The sequence below is a fragment of the Rattus norvegicus genome, chromosome 10 (genome assembly GCF_036323735.1).
Source record: "Rattus norvegicus strain BN/NHsdMcwi chromosome 10, GRCr8, whole genome shotgun sequence".
NCBI lineage: Eukaryota > Metazoa > Chordata > Mammalia > Rodentia > Muridae > Rattus > Rattus norvegicus.
In genome coordinates this window covers 6,404,201-6,431,193 of record NC_086028.1, presented here as the reverse complement: position 1 = coordinate 6,431,193, position 26,993 = coordinate 6,404,201, and the positions used below count along the sequence as shown (strand labels likewise).

Genomic DNA, 26,993 nt, shown 5'->3' with positions numbered 1-26,993 from the left:
AAAAATCCTTGATAAAATGAATGTAAATAGATAAGAGCTAAATACTCCCAGTTCAGCCCCTTTTGGTTATATGGGGAGGTTTAACTGAGAGGTCTATTTGATAACTTAGTATTTACTATACATTGAGGACAACCTAAGTCCTGTGTCACAGCCATAGTTAGCACTTCATTTGGTCTTATGAGTAACTGCCTACTTTCTCAGAGTGCATTTCACATGCAACAAACACTGGTGTTGTTGGTGCCTCCTTGTAATTCCACTGAGCAAACACACATACACACACACACACACACACACACATACACATACACATACACACACACATACACACACACATACACACACACATACACACACATACACATACACACACACATACACACACACACATACACACACACACACACACACACACACACACACACACACCTTGGAGGTATGGGGGCTAGCTTATTGGTAAGCTCCAAGACTAGTAAGAGATCTGTCCCATAAAACAAGGTGAGTGGTGCCTGAGGAACAACTCCAGAGCCTCAGTATGCATGCACACTCACACACATGTGTGCCTACTCTTGCACATGTATCCTTCACACACAGAAAGACTCAACAAGATTTTATTATTTTCCTCTTTTTTCCACATTTGGCCTAAGCATTTCAGCTAAGCAAGATATTCCAGAGGAAACAAAGAAATAAAAGCCAAGAATCAAGGGCTCCTGACAAGAGCTCTGATCTAGATAATCTTAGAATTATGGGAGTAAGTGCATGCCCCCAACACTAGGCCTTTGTTTTTAACAACCACTGAAACCCCTGTGAAAGCATATAAAAGCAGCAGATGCAGATTCTGACATAGTTGGCAACAGTCCTAAAGCCTTGGCCTCTTTCTTTGGCTACTTCTAAAACAGATAGCCCAAGGAACTACACCTTGACCACTATGGCACTAAATGACCACTATAGCAGAAGACTGCCTGGTCTGACCTCAGTGGGAGAAAATGCACCTAATTCTTGAGAGACTTAAGGCCCCAGAAAGGGGAGGCCTGCTGGGGGGCAGAGAAGCACCTTCTTATAGGCAAGGGGGAGGAGGAATAGGATGAGGAACTGTGGGAGGGGGACCAGGAGGAAGATCAACAGCGGGAATGTAAATAAAATGGGTTTTTTTTAATGACTGCTATGACACCTTCCTCATTGAGAACATTACTGGGTATTGGTCCAATTCAGTCTCCTCTACATTCTGTGAGTGTGTGTTGAACATCTGTATTTGGATACCAAATATGGGGTAGTCAAGACAAGAATTAAAGATATAAATATGAACGCTGGATGTCTTTAGTGTTGACTGTAATCAGAATGCTTGGTTTGACCTACAAGCCTCCATTATTGATATAAGCATAATACTTGTGATTGTTCTGCCCTCTGTCATTTATGGGTGTCCTCACAGCTCAGGCTTTCCTTCAACCCTTAATTTTTAAATATTCATAGGAATATTTGTGTGTATAATCCAAGTACAATATTTATATGAATATTTAAAATCTTGGCCAAGATGTCTCTTATTGCAGAATAAGACTGTATTATTGACTGTATACCCACTGTATCATCTATCTATCTATCTATCTATCTATCTATCTATCTATCTATCTATCTATATCTATCATCTAACTATATATCATCATCCATCTACCTATTATCTCTTATCTATTTGCCATCAATATAGTATCTATTATCTCTCTCCATTTCTTTATTATCTATCTGCCATCTGTCTATTATCTGTCTATATATCTGTTAACTATCAATCTATTTGCAATCTATTACCTATCTGCCATCCATCTATTATATATCTACCTACCTACCTACCTATCTATCTATCTATCCGTCTATCCAATCATTCATTCTATAACTCCCTGAACTACACCAGAGTGAACATGAGAGTGGAGAAGGAAAATGATGATCAGAATGGGGATGCATACACAGTGGCTGAACAGACCCACGACACTCTTAAACTAAAAGGGAAAGCTGAGGAAGTGGAGAGCGGACCTGTGGTGGGTAGCAGGGGTGTGGTTGTGATAGGAAGAAAAAATTCTATTACAGTTTAGCATTGTATGGTAATTATGATTGACAATAATTAACTGTGTATTTCAAAATAGCTAATGAAGAGGATTTTGAATGTTCTAAACACATGAAAATGATGAATGGATTTGTTAATTACCTGATCAGATCATTACACATGGTATATGTGTCTTGAAATTCCACTCATCATCTATATATGCACAGAATTATTATGTAGCAATTAAAATTTAAAGAGCTATGGATGCAATTTGGTGGGTAGAGTGCTTGATAGACAAATGCATGGTCCTGACCTTAACCTCCAGTACTGGAAAAGAAAAGGAAACAAAACAAAACAACACTGCCATGTTAGGCCAGGTATGGTGGGTAGTGCCTGAGTGTCAGCTGCATCATGAGGGTGAGGTCATCCTAGGCTATATGAGACCTTGTTTCAAAATAAAAACTATTGCATTAGAAATATGACTGGGTGCTATAGTACTTGCATACCATAGGTAAGGCCTTGGGTTCAGTCTTCAATACCACAAAAAAGCAATCAAAATACGATCTATACTGTATATGTCACCATGCCTCCCTAGATGTGATTGTGCATGAACATGCTGTAACCAGAGCCACAGACTGAAAGCAAGCTCAGCTTTTTTCTTTCTTTAATAAAAATCCCTGTCTGGGGATGGAATGATATCTCACTGGAGGAAAGCACCCATTTCCAAGCCTGATGACCTGAGTCTGGTCCCTGGTAGGAGAGAACCAACTCCTACAAACTGTTCACTGACACATACTTACCCTCACAAACATAGAATAAATAAGTAAACATGTTAATTTAAAAAATTATTTGTTTATACTGTAGACTCTTCAAGTGGCCCCTATGTTACTCTGTGTTAAGACGTACAAGACAGGATACAACCCCTTCCTTAATGACCCTAATTGGACAATGCATGGCTGTGAGACATAATAAATATTTCACCCACTTTCCAATTAACTGGCTTTAGTAGAATCTTCTGCATCTAGTAAGAAAAATGAGCCAGAGGGTGGGAAGTCAAGCTCCCTGTCTTCCCCTCCAAAAATCCCTCTACCTGTTATTGGGCGTGGTATGGTGTTGGGGAGCATAGCTTTAGGGGGTCCACATTCACTTCTGGTTTTGTTCTACTCTAGCTCATAGATCTTGATCAGGTCACTAGCCTCTCTGATCATGAATTTACATGTCTAAAATAAGAATCAAAAATACCTATTTTGGATGATTTTTCAAACACCTACATGAGATTATGAATGTAAAATTCTCAGTCTAGTTCTTGGTATAGAATAGCTCTTAACAAATGGTAAATGCAGTCATCATGACTAACAGATTTAGAGGGGCCCATCTGTGCCCTTGTACAAATCCTTCTGATGGAGCTAGAGAAACAGAGGAAGTGAACAGATCTTTCCCTGAGTGGGCTTCTAGTCTAAGTAGAGATGACTATGCATGCGTACAGACAGACAGACAGACAGACAGACAGACAGACACACACACACACACACACACAGAGTCACAAAGTATACTGCTAACACTCTTAGGAGTTGACAAGTGGGTCTGCAGAAACAGTGCAAAAGACCTAACCCACTTTGAACTACCCAGATGTGGGGATGCTGCAAAAGGGAGGTAACCTTGACAACGAAGGGAGCATGTTTGATGGGACAGGATTATTGGTGGGTCCAGCAGGAGCAGACAGCAGCTGAATATGAGGGCATGCAGAACACTGGGAGAAGAACAAAGCTTTGCAGATTCAAAGCTTGTTGGGAGTGGGTACGGTGATAGCCTTGGCTTTGCATAAATTTGTGCTTTGAGGTATATCCTATAGGCAGCTCTATAGAGTAGGAGACAGTTATGCATGAGGGAATGATATGGAAGTGTCTCTGTGCAGGCCAGCTAAAGCCAAGGTTAGAAATGGGAATCATAAGAATGGGGAGAGAATGGGGTTGAGGATTTAGCTCAGTGGTAGAGCGCTTGCCTAGCAAATGCAAGGCCCTGGGTTCGGTCCCCAGCTCCAGAAAAAAAAAAAAAAAAAAAAAAAAGAATGGGGAGAGAAATCAGATCACCTAAAGGGCAATGGGAACTTTCCTTCAGGAAAAATTAGTGAGGATCTCCTCCATCATAATTTTGTTATCTCTGTCAAAGTAAGAATCTCTCCTGTCACAATGGTGGTCTACCCCATCAAAATGAGGCTCTATCTCATCAAAATGAGGCTTTCCCCTGTCAACTGAGGGCCTTCCCCCTCACAATGAGGCTCTCTCCCATCATAACAAGGCTCTCCACATATCATATCTCCTCTATCAAAGGAGGGTCTCTCCCCTTTCATAATGAGGTCCCCATGTCTTTTCAGAAGTCTCACCTTTGAGTTTTCTGGAAGGAACAGAATCTTTATTTTACTAACATGTATTGGTTTTTGTCCTATCTATGTATGATATTAAACTTCAAAGTGCTTTAAACATTTCTTTAAATCTCTTCCAATGCACGTTCCGTTTCATTCTATCCTGGAATTTGTAATTTGGCTGTGTTTAGTCTTTTTGCAACATACCCGTGGATGAAAACCACATTTCCCACCACACATTGATTAGTTTTATTTATTAATTCTAAAACACACCGTTTATAAAGTTAGTGTATATACGTTTTGCCTTTTCACTTAAAAACTACTAAAACCTTAGGTGGCTAACGTAACTGTTCTGATAAGGAAAGGGTTCAGCCTGATCCCAGTGAAATATAAATTACCACTAAGCCCAATTCTAAAGTACCCATCCTCAGGAAGACCTGACTCAGGTCTCAGAAAGATGTCCAGGCCAAGTCACTGTCCTCCGTCTCTGTGATATGTACTGTAGCCAGTAGACTCAGATAGTACTCACCCACGGTTGGCTCAGCTATAAACTGCATGGGGATGTGAATAGCTTCCTACCCACTCTGGCTGCTGTCCTCATAGTTAATGGAATCTTGGCCCTGAAATGGGCACATGGGCTATTGATCGTTCATTAGATTGCATGTAAGATATTATTTTCAAACATTTCATGAAGCCCTGGACCCATCAGGTTCCAAGATGAGCAGAAAAAGCAGAGACAATGACTCAGAAATTCTGATTTTCCTGAGAAAGCTTGCTGAGCTCTGGCTCTGGGGGGTGGGGGAGGGGAGACACTAGTATATGGATGTAAAAGAATTCCTGCCAGCTGCACACAGAGGCCCAGCAAATCCCAGCACCCCTGTGAAAATCCTTTATGTTTCTCATGAAAACCCCCATTTCAGGTGCTGCTGGCAGTGACAGCACTGGGTGATCCTGAGATGAACCTGAGTCCCAGAACAGCAACTCCATCCCTGGAAGTCCTGTCCCTCTGCTGACCTGCTGTACAGTGCATGTGCTCTGGGAAGTTTGGGGATAGCATGTCTAGTGTTTACCTACTCTGCTGGCTTCTTTGTCACAGAGGAAGAAGCACGGGGAGTTATTCTGAAATCCTGGATCCCCTGCGTGCCAGGAGAATAGACTACTGACAGGAGCTATTTGTACAAGCTAAGCTCAACTGGGCAGCAACTCCCTGAGCTGCATTTTGGGGGGATTGCTGTAACTCAACAGGAATGTGAAGCGATACAAACTATTCAGAAGCATTTTTGTATCTGGAAATGAAGAATGTCAAAGGCATCTTTCTTTCACTCAATGTTAGCACCTGCGCGGCAGTGACCTGCTCGTGAGCTGGCTCCTTGGTAAATGAGTCCAATCCAGAGGCAGCACAGGGCAAGCCTGGACCAACGAAGCTCAACCCTGAATGACTCTATAGCTCCAAAGTGATCTCTGGATTGTGCCAATGACCTCCAAACCCAACAACACACACACATGATCTTGCTATGATCACAAAGCAATCCTTCCTGTTTTGGTTTTGCTGATGTCTGTGGAAGGAAAACCTTGGAACAGTGAATGAATAAAAGAAGCGATACACAAAAGACAAAGAAACAGAATGTTCAAAGTCTCAGGTGTATTTAGAACACTGCACATTGATGGAATCAGAAGACACCTAACATAACGAGTGGCAGAGCTTATCAGAAGGAAGAGAGGAGAGACCCCAGGGATGGAGGCCAAAAGACAATGCTTGTCCCCCACTCAGGCACAACAGAAAGGTATAGACTCCCACCTCATCCAGGTTTACACTCTTTAGCTCCTGTGAGTATAGAAATTAGGAATACTGTTGCTCAGTGGTAAATTCCAAGGATCAAAACAGTGTCAGAGACAGAGGTCAATACATCTATTTATTTATTACATGACTAAACAGTGTGCCCAGTCATGTTTGGTAAACCATCAAGAGGGAAAATGGACGATCATGAAATAACTATTGTTACTCTAGGGGCTGTTAGTACCTGGAGGGTTACTAACCCTGTTACTAACTCCTGTTAGTACACAGGAGTCCTCAGTAAAATCTTTGGTTCGTTGTACAGAGTATCCCAGGTTCTAGAACTTCATTTAAAAGTTATGTACAAAGAGGTACAATAAGCGAACAGACCTCCCTGCCATAGCTGGGTGCATTCTGAGAAATGTTCAAGAAAGAAAACCTTGCCATTACTCTAGAAAATTCTCTTGGCAACAGTCCTTCACTAAGACAGCAACGGTGTTCTGCTCTCAGGCCTCATTAACAAGTCTTACCTCCTTTTGAACTTCATATAAAAGTTCAAAAGGACTTCATATATAATATTACGATGCATTATAATATTTTGTTTCTGTCTCCCTTGGTTTAGCATAATGTACGTTAGTTATCCACATTGATATATACATATATATTAAAATTTTCTTACTTCATATTAACGAGAAATAGTCAATTCTGTGAATATGCCACATTTTATCTACTCATTTCCTCGGGTTATTCCTGATACTTTGCTTTATGGGTGAAGTTACATGAACATTATCATATACATGTGCTTAGGTGTATGCATATATCACCTCTTTAGTGTTTGTAACTATGGGTGACACTCCTCTGTGACAAGGTCTCTGCGTGTTATATGCAGAGCCAAACAATATCCCTCGCTGGCTGTATTTTAGATTCTCAGCTGCGATGGATGAGACGCTATGCCCTCACTAGATAATAACACTGTCAACCTTTCCATGCAGAGCCGCTAAACGGGTGTGAATCTGAGTCCTAGAAACAATGATGGGGGTGTAATCAGGGAAGGGCACATGCCTTGCATGCAAAAGTAACTATGTTCAATCCCCAGCACAATGCACATACAGGTATTTATGTGCCCCTCGAGACCACTATGTTAAGCATTTCCCAAAATGTATCAACATTTAAGTAGTATCTCTTGTGACATATGTAAGATAATTGTTTTGATTAATACTTTGATTAATCTTTATTATTATTGATTTATAAGTCATTTATATATTTTAAATATGCGTCCTTCATAACATACATGTATTATTGCTTCCAGCTTGTATTTTGTCTTTTTCACTTCTAAATTTTTATATAAGCAAAACACTACTTAGTTTGAAAGATCACAGTTTTTATATTTATTGGATGTTTAAGAAATCTGTTGTCAGGCTGAGCAGGTAATATTTAGGCATATATATTATATACTACATACACATGTAATGATTAATGAAGAAAAGAGGCCATGAATTTGAAAGAGAGCTAAGTGGTGTATAGGGGAGGGTTTGGAAAGTATAAGGAAGAAAGAAATGATGTAATTACATTATAATCTCAAATATAAAAGGAGAGAAAAGAAATCTGAAGTCCTCTTGGGCCTTCCACATCCTCCTTCATCACCTTCTAGAAACTTCCAGATTTTCGTTTTGACATAAGCCTACCATTTGCCCTGTTAGTTTTTGTACATCATATGAGTAAAAGGCCCACATTTATTTTCCTCTGGCCTTCAAGCTGAGTTTATGCCATGTATCAGGAAGTCTCACAACAACTTCTTCCTTGCCCATGAGGATCAGTTCACCACACCTTCACAGATCTGGTTCCACTATGTCATCACCAACTGCAGCATTAGCTAGAGAGTCATTTGTGAGCAGGACAGGCCCACTGCACTCATGAACTCACCGCTGTTATGATTGCTTGCACAAGACCTGTGCAAAATCAAGCCAGCCAACAGCCCATCACAGAGCCCCTCCCTCTACCTGAAAAGTCACTGACAGTCAGAGGCTGGGGGATGATACATCAGCTTTCATTAGCAGTGTGGTACCTGGTGTGTTGCCCCATACATACATCTGTGTGTATAGGAACAGACTTAGATTTGATGGACTATAAGTATAAAAATAAAAAGTAAAATTAAAAGCAGGACATGAAGTTGAGATAGAAATGTGTGAGAGGAGCTGCAGAGGCAGGGATGAATATGATAAAAACATATTGTATTTATGTGGAAAATTCTTAAGTAATGAAAGTATTATATTTAAAAAGATATAGCTGTAGTTTTGTCATAGACAGCTTTCATCAGAGTAAGGAATTAATTGGCTCTCTTACCAAGATAGATGGTGTCTTTTGTCGAATGTGTTTTCTGCATCTGTTGCAATAACTATATAATTTTCTCCTTTATTCTGTTAATATGGCAAATTACATCAATTTACTTTTTGAATGTGAAGCCAATATTGCATTCCTAAAATAAACCCGTTATCTAGGATGAGTTATCCTTTTAGGCAGCATCATTGCCTGTGATTAGTAAGATGGTAGAAACTTTGTGTACACTGGCATTCCTGCTTTTATAAACACTTGATTGAATTCACAGTGAAGCCATCTGGACACGAAGACCCCTTATTCCTAACGCCATAGCAGGGAATGAAAGGAATGCAAATCAATTACTTTTTTCCACAAAAAAAGAAGGAGAAATACTTTTCTGTTCTACATTCAATGTCCTAGCAAATTTGTAAGACTGACTTCTGGTGTCAATTTGGAAAAAGCATGATTCTCTGAATTATTTTCCCACTTTATCAATACTGTCAAATTTGTTAACATAAATTTCATGTGTATTTTCTTTACTATCTAGCATCTGTGATTTCTAAAGTGATATCACCTTTGGTGTTTAATAGTAATTATTTATGGTTATTTGCATGATTATTGTTGCTATGAATTATGAATTTTATTAAATATTTTCCTAAAGGTTGACTTCTATGCTGTTGACTTTTAATCTTATATCTATCATTTTTTCTCTGCTTCATTTGGGTCCTTTTTCCAGCTTTCTGTGTTTTGTGAGACAGAGAAATAGACAGAGAGACAAGTCTGGCTCGGCCTCCCGGTGCTGAGATTATAGATCTCGATCTCTCTCTCTCTCTCTCTCTCTCTCTCTCTCTCTCTCTCTCTCCCTCCCTCCCTCCCTCCCTCTCTCCTCTCTCAAAAGAATTATGGACTTTACAATTTGCCTTTTTAAAAAGATTTTTATTTTATCTTAAAATTTTTGTTTTAAAATGTAAAATTATATTATTTATTTTTATTTATGTTCATGTATCTATGTCTGGTGAATGTATATTATGCATGAATGGGTAGCTGAAGAAGCCAGTAGACAGACACTAGGTCCTCTGGGCTGAGGCTGCAAACAGTTACAGGCCAACATGCATGCTGGGAGCTGGACTCAGGTCCTCCAGAAAAGCAGCATGTGCTCTAACTGCTGATCCATCTCTTCATGCACAGACTCTTTTCAATGATAATGAATTTGCAGCTGTCAATTACCTTCCTAACATGTGTTCAGCTTCCCCCTCCTGGTTGTGATGTGGAATGTTTTCATTATCACTCTGTTCAAAATATTTTCTACTGTCTTTTTTTTCTTTCACCTAAGATTTATGTAGAAGTGTATCATAATTTCCAAACACGCATTTTCTGGATATACTGAATTTATTGCTAAATTTAATTTGAATACTGCTGTAATTACAAGGTTCAATCTATACCATTTCAATCTTTCCAAATATAACTCATTTTACATTCCAAAATAAATCTACCTTAGTGAATTTTTCACGTGTTCTTGAAGGAACACACATTTCACAGCTGGTGAATGTAGCAGGCAAGTTTTTCTTGCTGTCTTGTCACTTTCTCCTCTAGGAATCTGTCCTCAGGCCTGCAATCTAGGCTCCTGTTTATAGACACTTTCTCCTAATTCTTGTTAGCTGTGTGAGCCTCTCACACCATACCCTAGTACCTTCTTCCTCACTGGCCTCTTTTCCATTTGATGTGTAAAGCAGTGATAAATTTCAAGATGCTAATATTTTTTAGAAACAAGACAGTCAACAATACTACTTTCTACTTTGGTCTTTTTACATCTTTACTTTTACTGTAACTGGCTAAGCCCAATTAGTTTAGCCTATATGTGTGTAGGTGTGGAGCTACCACTGGGGCATGGACACACTAATAGTGATCACACTCCAAGAGAAAAGCGACTCCTACTTCCCCATCCACCATCAATGCCAATAGCTCTTCCACTAGGAATAAGGGGTCAGAAGCCTCTCCTTCCTCCTTGCAGGACACCTAACTGGCTTGATCTTGTTCAGATCTTACACAGACAACCGTGGTTGCTGTGAATTCATGGGTACAACAGCCATGAATGTTCAGAAAGCAGCATTACACACAGCTCTGCTCCATCTTCACACCACACTGCTCCATCTTCACACCACTCTTCTCCATCTTCACACCACACTGCTCCATCTTCACACCACTCTTCTCCATCTTCACACCACACTGCTCCATCTTCACACCACTCTTCTCCATCTTCACACCACTCTTCTCCATCTTCACACCGCTCTGCTCCATCTTCACACCCCTCTGCTCCATCTTCACACCGCTCTGCTCCATCTTCACACCCCTCTCCTCCATCTTCACACCTCTCTGCTCCATCTTCACACCCCTCTTCTCCATCTTCACACCGCTCTGCTCCATCTTCACACCGCTCTGCTCCATCTTCACACCGCTCTGCTCCATCTTCACACCCCTCTGCTCCATCTTCACACCCCTCTGCTCCATCTTCACACCGCTCTGCTCCATCTTCACACCGCTCTGCTCCATCTTCACACCGCTCTGCTCCATCTTCACACCGCTCTGCTCCATCTTCACACCGCTCTGCTCCATCTTCACACCGCTCTGCTCCATCTTCACACCGCTCTGCTCCATCTTCACACCGCTCTGCTCCATCTTCACACCGCTCTGCTCCATCTTCACACCGCTCTGCTCCATCTTCACACCGCTCTGCTCCATCTTCACACCGCTCTGCTCCATCTTCACACCGCTCTGCTCCATCTTCACACCCCTCTGCTCCATCTTCACACCGCTCTGCTCCATCTTCACACCGCTCTGCTCCATCTTCACACCGCTCTGCTCCATTTCACACCGCTCTTCTCCATCTTCACACCGCTCTGCTCCATCTTCACACCGCTCTGCTCTATTTCACACCGCTCTGCTCCATCTTCACACCGCTCTGCTCCAACTTCACACCGCTCTGCTCCATCTTCACACCGCTCTGCTCCATCTTCACACTGCTCTGCTCCACATTCTCCACCTTATTACACTTCTGTCTCTTCCTGCATGATGTTTCCTGGGTCTTGGCCTTCTTGTTGCATTTGTGTTGTAGTGATGTGGGGATTGATTTGGTAATTTGGACATGGAGGGAGAAGGTGAACCATGGGACAGATACCATTGTATGTCTTTACTTTAGTATGTGCTATGTGAGACTTAACCTCCTCTCCCCATTATGATTTATAGATAGCCATAGAAATGATACTCTGACATTTTGAAAACTAGTTTACTCAAGTAAAAAATTAAGTAAATTAGAATACAGGATATTCACAATATGGCAAATGGTGAACATGGTACATGCTTAGAAGATTGAAGAAAGTCAGTGAGATCTTTGTCTCAATGGACATTTGTTCCTGCTTTTCTGTAAGAGGGGCTTAATCCTCTTTAAATTGTCCTAAATCTGCCCAGAACATCCATGCTGGGATATAAGGACAGAAAGAAATTATAAGTGCATTCCTGCACCTGCCTGGTTCTCTGAAAGGCTGGCCCTGGGTCTTGGACAGGAGCTTACAGCCACTGCAGGGGAACTTCCCTGGGAGAAGGTGCCTTCCCCATACCCTGCTTTGCCCATACCCCTCCACCCCAGCATTGTGCACACACTCACCTTTTCCCACTCCCGGTCCTTGTTCAGCACGATCACCACAAGCCTGGGGTGCACCTGGTAACCTTCCTCAGTGAAGGACAAGTCCTTGCCATCCCAAGTCACATTGACCATGAATCTAGAGAGAGGAAAAGACAAAGACACATTTAGGGAGGACTTCAAGAGGCATCCAACAAAGGCATGAGTGCTGCTGTCAGCACAATATTAGAATATAAACACACACAGCCATTGCTTATCATTATATAGAGCCTGCAACTCTGGACCTATCAGGACCTACAGAAGCACTGGTAATGACACACACTCTGATCTGCTAGCCTGGACTCGTTCTCAGAACTCCAGTACTGTATCTAGGTATCAGTAATCAATGGGCTAACACTTCTGACTTGCAAAATTCATTGACCTGAGTTCACATGATCTTCTTGCATGAGAATCTGAATGCATATCATTGTCTCCCTCCCCCCAACTCTGTGTGTGTGTGTGTGTGTGTGTGTGTGTGTGTACGCGCACATGCATGCATGTGTGCATGCAGGTGAGTATGGCCCTAGGTGGTGAGATGCCTGCCGTGTATGCTGGGAACTGAATTCTGGTCCCAGCAGGAATACTTTTAACCATGTAGCCATCTTCCTAGGCCTGTGTATTCTCTTCTCTTCTCTTCTCTTCTCTTCTCTTCTCTTCTCTTCTCTTCTCTTCTCTTCTCTTCGGTTTCCCTGAAGAAAACGACTTCCTCACAAACCACACAGATCTAGCTTCAAAGCAATGATGGCCCATCTGTTATTACTCATTCAGCTAATATTTATTTGCTACCTGTCAGGGCGTAGCTAGTTGGATGAAGATAAACAGGGGAACAGATGTGATACCTGTTCTCACAAGGTTTAGAGTCTAAGGGAGAGGGCAGATCTGTGATGATTAACCACAAATCCTTGACACGCTACAAGAAAAGGAAAATGAGACTTTGGAAATGGCTCACGTGGCAAAGTGTCTGCAGTGTAAACATTAGGATCTGAGTTTAGAGTCTCTACACCTTGTTAAAAGGCTGTGTATGTGAGCACATGCCTATGATCTTGCTGCTGCAGCAACAGGGATAGGATGGGCCCTGGGACTTGCTGGCAAGCTAATCTGGCTGAATTGATGATCTCCAGGTTCAGTGAGAGATTCTGTCAGTGATGATGATGACATGGAAATTAACTGAGGAAGATACCCAACATCATTCCTTGTCTTTCTGTCTCTCTGTCTCTCTGTCTCTTTCTCTCTGTGTCTCTGTCTCTGTCTCTGTCTCTCTCTCTTAGAAAAACAAAAAAGAAAAAGTAAGAGTCAGAGAGTATATTTTGATCTATGGGGGTAAGTCAACATTGACTAGGTAAGAGAAGATGAGAACAGGATAAAGGACCAATGTGTGCAAAGGTCTGTGGTAGGTACTAGACACTGGTTATTGAAGGTGAAGCAGATAGAAAGAGAAGTGTAACATCAGGCAAGCCCAAGATGGTAGACAAAGCAGACAGTATTGAATTTGGTAGGCCATATTCTATCCTGTCTTAATCTCAAAGTGAGATGTCATTGAAAAGTTTTAATCAAGGGAGTAGTGTAGCGCTTTAGTAATAGCACCGTACAACCATGTGGAGAGTGAACAAGGAGACAAGCAGGCATGTGGAGTGCCGTTTACAGGGTTATGTTTCTTCAATAAAGGTAGAAAAAAGATATGGCTTTGACCCTGGTGGTTGCTAAAGAAGAGGGAAAGAAGGAGAAAATGAGGACAAGCAGCAGAGAGAGAACAGATAAAACGAAAAACCAGTAAGATTCTGAGCTGTTTGAAGGGAGGATGAAGAAACAAGTCCTTAAGGACCTGTGTCACATCTGTGGACTCAACACTAGCCTGGATGTGTTTTGTACAGGGGGCATCTTCCTGCTCAGCAAAAATCCTTGTTCCCTCTCTATTTAGATCCTCCAAATTCTCTCACACATGATCAGGTTGGACTCCAGTGGGAATTCAGAGCACCATCCATCCACCAAAACTGGGATGAAAAGGTGAAGTTTGAGATAAATGTTATACGTCTGAAGGGCCAGCAATATGGCTCAGCAGAAAAAGAGACGTGCCACCAAACTGAGTTCTATTCCTGGGATAGGGAACATGGAATGGAAGGGAAAAGCCAACTCCTGAAAGTTGTCCTCTGGCCTTCACATACTGTGGCATATGTGTAGGTACACATGCACACAGTAAAGCAGGAAAAAAATTAAGAAAATATCCTTCACAGACACTCCCCAGAAATAGTATGACAGACAGCATTTGAAAACTTCATCAGAAAAAGAGGGATGAAAACATACCCTGACTTTATATTTACTTCATCAGAAGCAGGTAAAGAAGTGAAAATATTTAAGGAGAAATGACCTCTGTAGTGCCAAAGTGACCACATAGGAGAGACCAAAGTTCCGTGGACAACTGGAAAACAGGAAATGGTGAGGAGTGCTGCGTGCATCCCATGGGCTGTCTACATCACTAAAAGCCACGCTGTCAGGGCTGGACAGCTCAGTCTAAGAGCTCTTAATGCTTTTACAGAAGACTCAAGTTTGGTTCCTAGCATCTATATGAAGTAACTCTGACTGCCTGTAACTCCAGCCCCAGGCCATCACACACCCTCTTCTAGCCTCCAAGAGTTCCCAAATACAGTGGCACAGACATGTACACACACATCCATAATCACTATTTTTAAACATCATGTTCTCAGCAACACACTAATGCTGTGGAGAAAGCACTCCGTACTTAATGGTAAGAGAAGCAGGAAGACGATGGAGAGAGGAATCTATGATAGTTTGCTAAAAAAAAGTTTTCTTTTTGTATGTGCATGGGGCAGCATATGTATATGTGTGCATGAGTGCATGTACATATGTGTGTGGAGGTCAAAGAACAATTCCTGATGTCATTCCTCAGGAATGTCACCCACCTTGTGGGTCTCATTTGACAGGGTCTCCCACTGGCCTGTCAAACAGATGAGGCTGGTTGACAAGCAAGTCTCATGGATCCACTTGTCTCCACCACCTCAGTGCTGGGATCCAAGGACACCATAATGCTGGCACTTCTGCATGGGATCTGAGGGTCAAACTCAGATGCTCGTGTTTGATAGGCAAGCCCTTTACAACTCAGCCATCCTGCCAGACCTAAAGAAATATTTTCTAAACTCCATAATTATTCATTTCAAGTCTCTTATAGTGAGTCCTGTAGATGCAGAATTAAAGGTACAATGCATTTCTAGCCTCTGACTAACAGTTTTCATAATTCATAGACGTAGGCACACCAATGGCAGAATGAGAGGTGAAACATGTGAGAAGTTGCAGAGGTAGAGGAGGGGCTCCTAGCACAACATAGAATATGTAGGGAGCCTTTCTGGGGGATAGAGGAGAATGGGGGGAGATAGAAGAAATATTAGGGGTTACCAGCTCAGGTGGGCACTCACCAGGATGCAGCTTGTTAAGGAGCTGGTAATTCTGTAAAGGGCTCTAAGAACTGATCATGGAGCCCTTGTATGGCATTCTAAAGCACTGGACATTTGTCCAGAAGGCCACGGAGAACCATGAAAAGAAGGCTGTAAACAGGAAACCACTTGGGCAGAAGCAGCCGTGCAATGCCTCTGCACCAGTACCCATTCATGGGATGAACGCCATTCATTATACAGGCAGTGGAAACTTGTTTGCTCTTTCTTCTTCCCTGTGGTGTTTCTTGGCTGGTGTATGATGAGCTAAGTAGACCTAGATAGAAGCATCTAAGGAATTTTCCATTTTCACCCCCTGTGCATAGAGATCATGAAAAGATTTTGCATAGAAAGATGATGAATTAGAGAGACATTGGACTTCCTTCAAATTCCTAATAGTCAACAGTCTTTCAAAGTAACTAATTGGGAGCTAAATTAGGCTGCTTTTGTCTTCTAGGCTGACATTTTGGTTTCATTTCTTATAATTATTTTTGGTCCTTCCAAATTGCCTGGCCCATGGTAGGAGCCCAGTTGATGCTCGATAGCTATCTATCATTAGACATGCCAACCATCCATCCATACAGACACAAATATATTCATCAATGTATCAGTCTATCTCTAGATCAATATGTTTAGTTATCCACCCATCAAATATCTATCCATCCTTCCACCCATCCACTCACTTATCTATGGATAATTACATTCCTCTCCCATACACCTTGAAACATCTATCTGTAAGCTGATCAATATACTTATCCATCTGTCTCTCCAACAATCCATCTATCTACCTACATATTGATACACTATCTATCCATAAGCCCATCAACCTACCCATCCACTATTCCATCCGATAGTCTTTTGAGGATCTACTATACATCAAGCATACTCTCTGTCATGAAATCTGCTAATAAAGTAACACAAAAACAATCCTTCAGTTTTCACAGCTGGGGAGATAGTCACAGAAAGAAGAGTAAAGAAAGTCAAATATACAGTTACAGATGTTTGTTGCTTAAGTGGATAAGGCGCAGAAGGTAAACTGTAAGCTGTGGTAAATTTTATTGCAACTCCAGAGCTAGAGTCAGGAAACAAAGTAGACTGTGTTTAGGCTGTGTGAAGAAAGAACAAGGGTCAGGTAGACAGATGGTAGGGGACAGAAACTACAGTTTGCATGAGGCAAACCAGCATAGTTAATAGCAAAGAAAGGCGAAGCTTCATAGTGAGTTTGATCAGAGTTAGAATCAGGTCAGAAGGATCGGGAGATAGGGTTTGCTGGGGGTATAGGAGAGCGGCTTGAGATGGGAAGCTAAAGACAGAAGAAATTACCTCATCAGCTGCAGTAAGGGGGCTGTACTCATTCTGTTTGTTGGGGACAGAGGCTGGAAGAGGGAGTTTGCAAGGCACAGAAAAGCAGAGGGGACCAGTTAGTAATCAAGGCAAGAAAGAGAGCAAAGGAAACAGTGTTTGGGGTGAAGGGATTGTGCCCACAGGCCAACAGTTGCAACAGAACTCTGATGAATTGCAGTATAGCTGCAGTAACAATGAGCCACACTAGTAAAAAAAAAAAAAACACAGAAAAAAACAACAACAATAAAAACAAACAAACAAAGCAAAACAAAACAGCCACCCAAGGACTTTCTGTGCTTCATACCCCAAATTCATAGCTAGAACGACCAGTTCATGGAGATACATAATCCAGCATTCTTGGATTAACAAAGTTTAGACAAGGTCTGGTTCTTAACCTAAATGTTTATAATCAAGATGTTTGTATCAAGACAGTGCAATTGATACAATTGTATCAATACAAATGTTTATATCAAGAGATTTGGAAATAGCCTGCTGTATTTTGGTTTTCTTTGGTTTGTTTGTTTATTTTTTTCTATTTAGAAAGGTAAGTGCTACAGGTTGAATCTTGACTGTCCCTCACAAAGACCCACAGGTTGAAGGTGCTGCAGTTTGGGGAGATAGAAGCTTCGAGAGACCCATTGAGAGGCCTGTAGGTCATTGAAGGATACCATTAAGGGGCTAGCGGATCCCCTGGTCCCTTCTATTGCTTTTATCTTCTTAACAAGAAATGAGTAGCTGTGTCTTGCCTGTACTCTTGCCATGATACTCATCTTCACTATAGACCTAACACTCCACTTCCCAACCATAGGTTCCCAGCCTGAGAACAAATAAGGATGTCTTCTTCCAGAGTTAGTTAGTTAGTCTGACAGAAACTAACACCCTGGGTCAGGGGATAAAGGTTTTGGTTTTGACATAGAAAGCTGGCCTTCACGAGAAGCACTTGTGGGTTACATCATGTGACTTGAGGGTCACACTCATGGTTTTAGCAAGAGGCTAGGTAGTTTGTATGAGTCACCATCTCTCTTTTAATTCATCAGTTGAATTTACTCAACTCTTTCATTTATCACTTTGATTCTTGTACACTATCCCTTTCCCTCTGTTTTCTGACTAAATAAGGTGGCGTTAGCAGGGTAATTAGTCATATTTGACCAATCACTTTCAGATTGTATGAAAACCATTATGTATAAGTCCTGATTTTTACTGTGTTCCCTTAAAATTCAGTATTCTAGAGCGGTGGCTCCATGTACTAAATGTCGATACAATCCCTGTCTAGCTCCTGTCTTTAGTCCTTCAGGAGAGAAAAAAAAGCTCTAAGAGAATTTCCTGCTGAAGACCAATTTCATTACAAAGTTGGCAAGGAGCGAGTGTGTGTTAACTCCATTGCTTCTATCCAGTTTCTAGGAAGGACAGTCCATATCTCCTTAGGTTTTCTTCCCACTTAAACCAGAGCAAAATCCTTTACCATAGGAGATACCGTTATATATACCACTTTGCTCTGTTCCCATTATTACCTGCTGAGCACTGTATTAAACAGTAAAATCATATCACTGTCTTGCTTATCAAAATTGATTACACACCTTTAGCAACCCAGATAAAAATACTAGAACCCCTGGTGGCTACTAAGCTTCAATTTATATCTTCAATATTTCCATCAGGAGCAATAAATACAAGAAAGCTAGCAAAACACACAAAGGCACTAGTATTCTGCAAAGGTCTGCTTTGTCTTCCAATCATTCAGTGATGCTAAAGTGGTCGAGGTAGCACTAACCCCCAAAATGTGAGCTATTTGCAACATACACACACACACACACACACACACACACACACACACACACACACACACACACAGAAGTTTCCTGTAGGAGACTCACCCACAGCCTTGGGGATGTGAGGCTGCTGACCAAGAGGAATGGCCCTTTCCCCACAACCTGCACCTTCTTACGATTAATGGCCAAGGCCTAAGAGAGAACAAGGATGCCATACTTCCTATATCGCAAACACACTGACACTGGCCAGAAATTCCAAGTTCACTCCAGACCAGCAGTGCCTCTGATGGAAGCCTGGACTACATAGGACTGTGGGGAGCTAGCTATGTGGGCGGTCTAGACCAGGACATGCTATAGGTCTGATTGAACCCTGAATTTTATTTTTTAAACATTTATGGTTGTTGTTGCTGTTGCTGCTGCTGCTGCTGCTGCTGCTGCTGCTGCTGCTGCTGCTGCTGCTGCTGGTGAACCATGTGTGTCTATGTGGGGGTTGTCCACATTAGTTCAGGAACCTATGGAGGCCAGAAAAGGGCATCAGATCCCCTGGAGCTGCAGCTACAGGCGGCTGTGACCTGTGACCTCATAGGTGCTGAGAATTAAGCCTGGGTGCTCTGCAAGCACAGAATGCACTCTTAACTACTGAGCTATCCCTTCGGCTCCACACCCTGGATTTTAAAAATATTTCCTTTAAAGGAAAGTGATAGGTTACAGGAAGTTAGCCCAAGAGATAGGCACACAGGCATGAAACCTGAGTTTGATTCCCCTCAGAACTCACATGCCAAAAAGAAGATTTCAGTTTCTATTGGACGGTTGGTTTAGGCTTTCTTTGTATTTTGTTATTATTTTGCATTCTAATAAGCAAGATGCATGCATCATAAAGGAAGCCCATTCCCCACCCTTTCTTGCTTATTGTTGTATTTCTAGTGTATTCTGGTGGCAGAGAGCTAGTACTGGTCAAAAACTGCCCTGAGCAAGGACAGAATTGGCATTTCTAAGGAGTTGATGACATTTCCTGTTTCAGGGCTTCCGTTAGACCACCTGGGGAGCATCTCAACTGTCCTGAGCCCACTCCACCTCCTTCCCTGCTGTTTTTACTAAATGCCCCATTGTGACCATCAAGTTGCTTTGTAAATAATCCTGTTCATGCCCACAGATGAGTTAGTGCGGCTGACAGTTACTGTAGAGGTGTGCACCTGGTCAAAGTCCTGAGACGAATGACTACTGAAAACTGAGTCGTAAATGGGACATCTATATCCCCAACACTCAAGGACCAGAACAGAGGAAGGTCAAAAATTAAAAGCACAGGAGCTGGAAGAGGGGCTGAAGCACTGCAGAGCTCTGTCTTCCAGGCATTGCTGAGCCGCTGCAGTCCTGGATGTTCTGCCACTGTGATCACCACACAAGATGAACAAGGCCAACGTCCTACCATTTAGTGGGGAAGTGCTAATGATTCTCCTTCTCTGAGATCTACAGGCAAGCGATGGTCATTGGCAGAGGGGTCATTTCTTCAGTGGTGTATCTACTGGTAATGTTCCCATGGTCCTGTCAACAGACCTAATTAAATCCATTGGATCACCAAAACAACCGGAAAACAAAACAAAAATCAGCTGAGGGGACACTTGGGAAGAGGAAGACTCAGCGGAAGTGCAGAGGAACAAGGGAAGATAATGGAGAGATTACAACCAGAATACACTAATATATTAATATATTAATATATCACGATGAATCATCATTATCATATCATAGTATATAACTAGTATAACATAGTAAAAACACTTCAACCATATCATTCCCCGTCACCTAACATTAACACAGAAACACACAGGGTGCTTTACACATGCCCAATACACAGCTGTGGAATAATAAGAGCTAATGGACACTCCCATGCTGTTCCCTTGCCTAACTCCATTGTGACACACTTCTGTCTGCTTACAGCCAAGCTTCTCTTTGTCACAGTCACATCCGGGGGTCCCTCAGACCTCTGTCAGAGGCAGTATGCGTGGGCTGTGTGAGCAGCTGTGTATACAAGATGTCTCATTCTTCCGAGTTCCTACTTTGTCTTTTTGGCCTCACAGTTGTCTCGTTTTGACTTCCAAAATTTGATTATTTGAAATGTTCTCTAGACATATTTATTATTCACCCTTTCCCTTCAGACTCTAATTCTCTTACTCTTTCATAAATGCCACTGTAACCCACTTAGTGTTTCTCAATTTTCCCTTAACTTCCCATCTGCTCTGCCATTTCCCAAGTTCTGAGGGCCAGTTTCCTGAATCTCACCAGCCCTTAAATGCCTCTTCCAGCAGACCCAGGGGTGTCAGAGTCTTTCCCTTTGTCATTTGATTTACATGTTTAGCAAATCAGAGTCATTGATTATTTTTTTTAATCTGTTCATGTTTTCCAGCTCGTTTCTATAAGGTTTGGGTTCTTTTTCTAAATTCTTTTTTTATTGAATATTTTTTATTTATAGTTCAAATGTTATGCCCTTTCCCAGTTTCCTGTCCATAAACCACCATCATGCCCCCTCTCCCCCTTCTTCAATGAGGGTGTTCCCCCACCCACCCACCCACTCCTTCCTGCCTCCCCACCCTGACATTCCCCTACACTGGGGGGTAGGCCTTGGAAGAACCAAGGGCTTCTCCTCCCATTGGTGCCCAACAAGGCCATCCTCTGCCACATATGCAGCTGGAGCCATGGGTCTGTCCATGTGTTCTCTTTGGGTGGTTGTTAAGTCCCTGGGAGCTCTGGTTGGTTGGTATTGTTCTTATGGAGTTGCAAACCCCTTCAACTTCTTCAGTCCTTTCTCTAACTCCGCCAATGAGGACCCTGTTGTCAGTTCAGTGGTTGGCTGCAAACATCTGCCTCTCTTTTTGTCGTGCTCTGGCACAGCCTCACAAGAGAGAGCTATATCAGGCTCCTGTCAGGATGCACTTCTTGGCATCAGCAATATTGTCTGGGTTTAGTGGCTGTATGTGTATGAGCTGGATCCCCAAGTGGGGCAGTCTCTGGATGGTCTTTCCTTCAGTCTTTGCTCCAAACTTTTGTCCTACTATGAATATTTTTGTTTCCCCTTCTAAAAAGGATGGAGGTGTCCGCACTTTGTTCATCCTTCTTCTTGAGCTTCATGTGGTCTGTGGATAAACCAAGTTTCATGTGGTGTAGGGTAATCCGAACTTTTGGGCTAAAATCCACTTACCAGTGAGTGGATATCATGTGTGGTTTTTTGTGACTGGGCTACCTCACTCAGGATGATATATTCTAGTTCCATCCATTTGACTATGAATTTCATGAAGTCATTGTTTTCAATAGCTAAGTAGTACTCCATTGTGTAGATGTACCATATTTTCTGTATCCATTCCTCTGTTGAGGGATATCTGGGATCTTTCCAGCTTCTGGTTATTATAAATAAGGCTGCTATGAACATAGTGGAGCATGTGTCCTTGTTATATGTTGGAACATCATTTCAATATATGCCCAGGAGTGGTATATCGGGTCCTCAGATAGTATTATTCCAATTTTCTAAGGAACAGTTAAACTGATTTCCAGTGTGGTTGTCCAGCTTGCAATCCCACAAACAATGGAGGGGTGTTCCTCTTTCTCCACATCCTCGCCAGTATCTGTTGTCACCTGAGTTTTTGATCTTAGCCATTCTGACTGGTGTGAGGTAGAATCTCAGGGTTGTTTTAATTTGCATTTCCCTGATGACTAAGGATGGTGAACATTTCTTTAGGTGCTTCTGAGTCATGTGATATTCCTCAGTTGAGAATTCTTTGTTTACCTCTGTACCCCATTTTTAATAGGGTTATTTGATTCTCTGGAATCTAACTTCTTGAGTTCTTTGTATATATTGGATATTAGTCCTCTATCAAATATAGGATTGATAAAGATCTTTTCTCAATCTGTTGGTTGCCATTTTGTCCTAATGACAGTGTCCTTTGCCTTACAGAAGCTTTGCAATTTTACAAGGTCCCATTTGTTGATTCTTGATCTTAGAGCATAAGCCATTGGTGTTCTGTTCAGGAAATTTTCTCCAGTACCCATTTGTAAGAGGCTCTTCCCCAACTTTTTCTTCTATTAGATTGAGTGTATCTGGTTTTATGTGGAGGTCCTTGATCCACTTGATCTTGAGCTTTGTATAGGGCAATGAGAATGGATCTCTCATGTGCATTCTTCTACATGTTGACCACCAGTTGACCAGCATCATTTATTGAAAATGCTGTCTTTTATCTACTGGATGATTTTAGGCTCCTTTGTTAAAGGTCAAGTGACCATAGGTGTGTGAGTTCATTTCTGGGTCTTCAATTCTATTCCATTGATCTATTCCCATTGTCTCTGTACTAAGACATATAGTTTTTATCACTATTGAGAGCAATACATCCTGAGGTTAGGAATGGTGATTCCCCCAGAAATTCTTTTATTGTTGAGAATAGTTTCCACTATCCTAGGTTTTTTGTTATTCCAAATGAATTTGCAAGTTACTCTATGAAAAATTGAGTTGGGATTTTGATGGGGATTGAATTGAATCTGTATATTTCTTCTGGCAAGATGGCCATTTTTACAATATTAATCCTGCCAATCCATGAGTATGGGAGATCTTTCCATCTTCTGAGATCATCTTCAATTTCTTTCTTCAGAGACTTGAAGTTCTTATCATACAGATCTTTCACTTGCTTGGTTAGTCACATCAAGGTATTTTATATTATTTGCGACTATTGTGAAGGGTGTTGTTTCCCTAATTTCTTTCTCAGCCTGTTTATCCTTTGTGTAGAGGAAGGCTACTGATTTGTTTGAGTTAATTTTATATCCATCCACTTTGCTGAAGTTGTTTATCAGGTTTAGGAGTTCTCTGGTGGAACTTTGGGGTCACTTAATTATACTATCATATTACCTGCAAATTGTGATATTTTGATTTCTTCCTTTCCAATTTGAATCCCTTTGACCTCCTTTTGTTGTCTGATTGCTCTTGCTAGGACTTTGAGAATGATATTGAATAGGTAGGGAGAGAATGGACCTGACTTTAGTGGGATTGCTTCAAGTTTCTCTCCATTTAGTTTGATGTTGGCTACTGATTTGCTGTATATTGCTTTTACTATGTTTAGGTATGGGCCATGAATTTCTGATCTTTCCAAGACTTTTATCATGAAGGGGTATTGAAGTTTGTCAAATGCTTTCTCAGTATCTAATGAGATTATCATGTGGTTTTTTTTTCTTTGAGTTTGTTTATATAGTGGATTACATTGATGGATTTCTGCTTTCTTAATCAGAAACACCTGCCCAAGGTCCAAGTTCTAACAGCAAACTGGAGCCCTTCCAATTAAGCATCCATGAAGAAAATACCACAAGCCTGACCAGAGGTCAGTCAGTTTGGTGGGAGTGTTTTCTCAGTTGAAGTTTTCTCTTCCCAAATGACTCTAGTTTATGTTAACTTACATAAAACTAAATAGGACACACTCTGTTGTCAGATCTTTATGCCCTAGGGTCTTGCCTGGTAACCTTCCCTTTTATTAAATCTTATGTACCAATACTTCCTGGGGTAGCTCTGCCAATGCACTCCATTTGATGTTCTCTAAGCATCTCAGAGTCTCACGTGGTTAGACCAGAAGCCAACATTAGGTCTTCCCTTTGGTCACCATGTCCTTGGCCTTGCTCCTTCAGCAATGTGTCAGTGTTCACCTCGGGGGGCCATGTTTTTTACTTCACACTAAGCATGAGGCTTAGAGGTGATGACAAACTAAATAAGAAGCCAAAGTCTACATCCTTTCTGCTTTCACAAGGCTGGACCTACATACACCCACTCTCCACTGCACAATGGCCCTGCTTGACTTGGCCCTTGCCTGTCTTTTCAATTGTAGGGAAATAGAGAGTTTGAGACAGAATATTTTGGGTCTCTAGCTACTCCTGAGCCCTGGAGCCAAGGAGGACCCTGAATTTCTGATTCTCTGGCCTCTGCCTCCTGACTATTGGGATTACAGATGCTTCATTGATGTGGACCTAGGACTCAAACTTAGGACTCTGTATGCCAGGCAAGTGCTCTAGCCAGTAAGCTCCTCCCCAAGCCCTGAACACACTCCTTTACACTTTCTGTTGTTTACATCATTGTTATTAGTCACTCTACAAGACCATCTCAAATGACATCTTCTCTATGAAGTGGTCCTGACCTCACAGTAGTAGGAGTATGCCCTCCTCTAGCTGTTAAATTCTGGAGAATCGCTCCTCTCTAAATGTATGCATTTGCCATCTAAATTAAACACTTGGAGTAGATTTGAAAAAGACATTGCTTGTCTAAGACCTTTCCTTCCATTTGCCAAAATAACCACGAAAATGAAACACACACCATCAATGGATAGTACATGAAATGCACCCCTAATCTTTCCTGGTTCTGACTACACCACTTATGACTACACCACTTATGTCAGATTTTAAACTTTTGGAGACAATAGTCCACAGCCCAGTTTGTAGGATTCTAGCAGCTTGTGAGGAGAACAAACAAGTTTAGAGATAGGCTAAGCTGTTACCTTCCTTCCAGGAGAGTGGGTATGCAGAACTGCTCCCAGATGTCCTTCATACTATACAGTGGTATTTGTCCCACTGCCAGGTGAGTGTTCTAGATCTCCAGTGGTTCCTTTGAAGGCTGAAATGAGGGACTAGGGACATGATTCTGTGGGTAAGGGTACTTGCTATAGGAGCAGGAGAACATTAGTTTGAATCACCACCACGCTCATAAAAGGGAAACGTGGCTATGAGTTCAAACCAATGCAGTGGGGAGACAGAGGAGTGACTGCGACTTGCTGGCTGTCAGTCTACCTCCAAGTGAAGCTATTATGAAGACATTATAGGGAATAATATAGATAGTGGAAGGGCGGGATACCTGACATCCTCCTGTGGCCCCCATGTATGCTCATGCACACACACACACACACACACACACACATGTGCCGCACATACACACCACACAAATATACACAGTAAAAAGGTTGATATAGCCTCCTATTACTCAAAGAATAAAATCTCCATGTCCTTAGCTTTTCCAATCTCATTTGCCCTAACCGTCCTTTTTATACCACAAATCAAAACAAACCCATGAAGTTCTGATAGCTACTGTGATCCCTGGTCCTCGGCTCTTCTTCCTATACTCCACGATTTTCAGAAAGCAGCTGTGGGTGTTTCTGGATGGCAGACTCCTACCACCACTGCTTCTGGCTCTGCTGATTGGCCCAGGAATGAGCAGTCCTTTCTACCTCCTTCAACCAGATTTATTCTCTGGAAACTTTCTGTTGCAGTTTGGAAGGAGTTATTAGCTTTCTGGATTTGCGAAAACACAGCGATGAAAGAATTATGTAAATTTTTATTTAGACAGAGATAGGGGAAGATCTGAAGACATTACTTCAGCCTGAATCTCAACGTGCCAAGATCACTGTATTTTTCCTATTGAATGAGCCAATATATCCTTTGGGCTGTTTGCTTGTTTGTCTTGTTTAGGTTAACAATTTGTTTCCCATCACTTAAAAACCACGCCTCTTATCTATTAAGCCATGAAGGACAGTAGAGATTTTTTTAGCATGTGGCAATTATTAATATGTGTGTGTCTTTACAGTTTTCATAAGATCATAAGATTTTATTTCTTTAAATATAAATAAAAACACCTTGGAGTGGGATTTCTGCAAATCCATAAACTGGAATTCTCTATGGCTATACAAAAATTAAAATATAACAGAAACACAAAGGAAATTGAATAACAAGGCATTCTGCTGGAGTGAAAGAAGTGATACTTGAAGCATCATATATTATAGGATTCTATTTTATACAGTGTCTCCAAAAGACAAACTACAGGTACAGAAGACAAATGAGTGATTTAACAAAGGTTAAAAGTGTGGAAGTATGTAGTTGTACATGGAAAGCATAAGAGAAGTATGGTACAGTATACAACGAGCGTGAGAGAAGTATGTAACTGTACACAGAGAGCATGAGGGAAGCATGTAACTGTACACAGAAAGCATGAGAGAACTCTAACTGTCCATGGAGAGCATGAGAGAACTCTGTCAGTGTACATGGAGAGCATGAGAGAAGGATGTACCTGTGCAGGGAGAGCATGAGAGAACTCTGTAACTGTACACGGAGAGCATGAGAGAAGTATGTAACTTCAGGGAGAGCATGAGAGAACTCTGTAACTGTACACGGAGAGCATGAGAGAAGTATGTAACTTCAGGGAGAGCATGAGAGAACTCTGTAACTATACATGGAAAGCATGAGAGAACTCTGTCAGTGTACATGGAGAGCATGAGAGAA

General features: G+C 41.7%; 1 protein-coding gene across 1 annotated transcript in view; it reads right to left on the bottom strand.

Annotated features, from left to right (window-relative positions):
* Positions 1 to 26,993, bottom strand: part of Grin2a (glutamate ionotropic receptor NMDA type subunit 2A) — a 423,546-nt gene that overhangs the window by 128,810 nt on the left and 267,743 nt on the right. Inside the window, exon 5 of the mRNA NM_012573.4 lies at positions 12,143 to 12,257. Within this exon, the coding sequence (NP_036705.3) occupies positions 12,143 to 12,257 (115 nt within the window). The remainder of the gene's footprint in view (positions 1 to 12,142; positions 12,258 to 26,993) is intronic.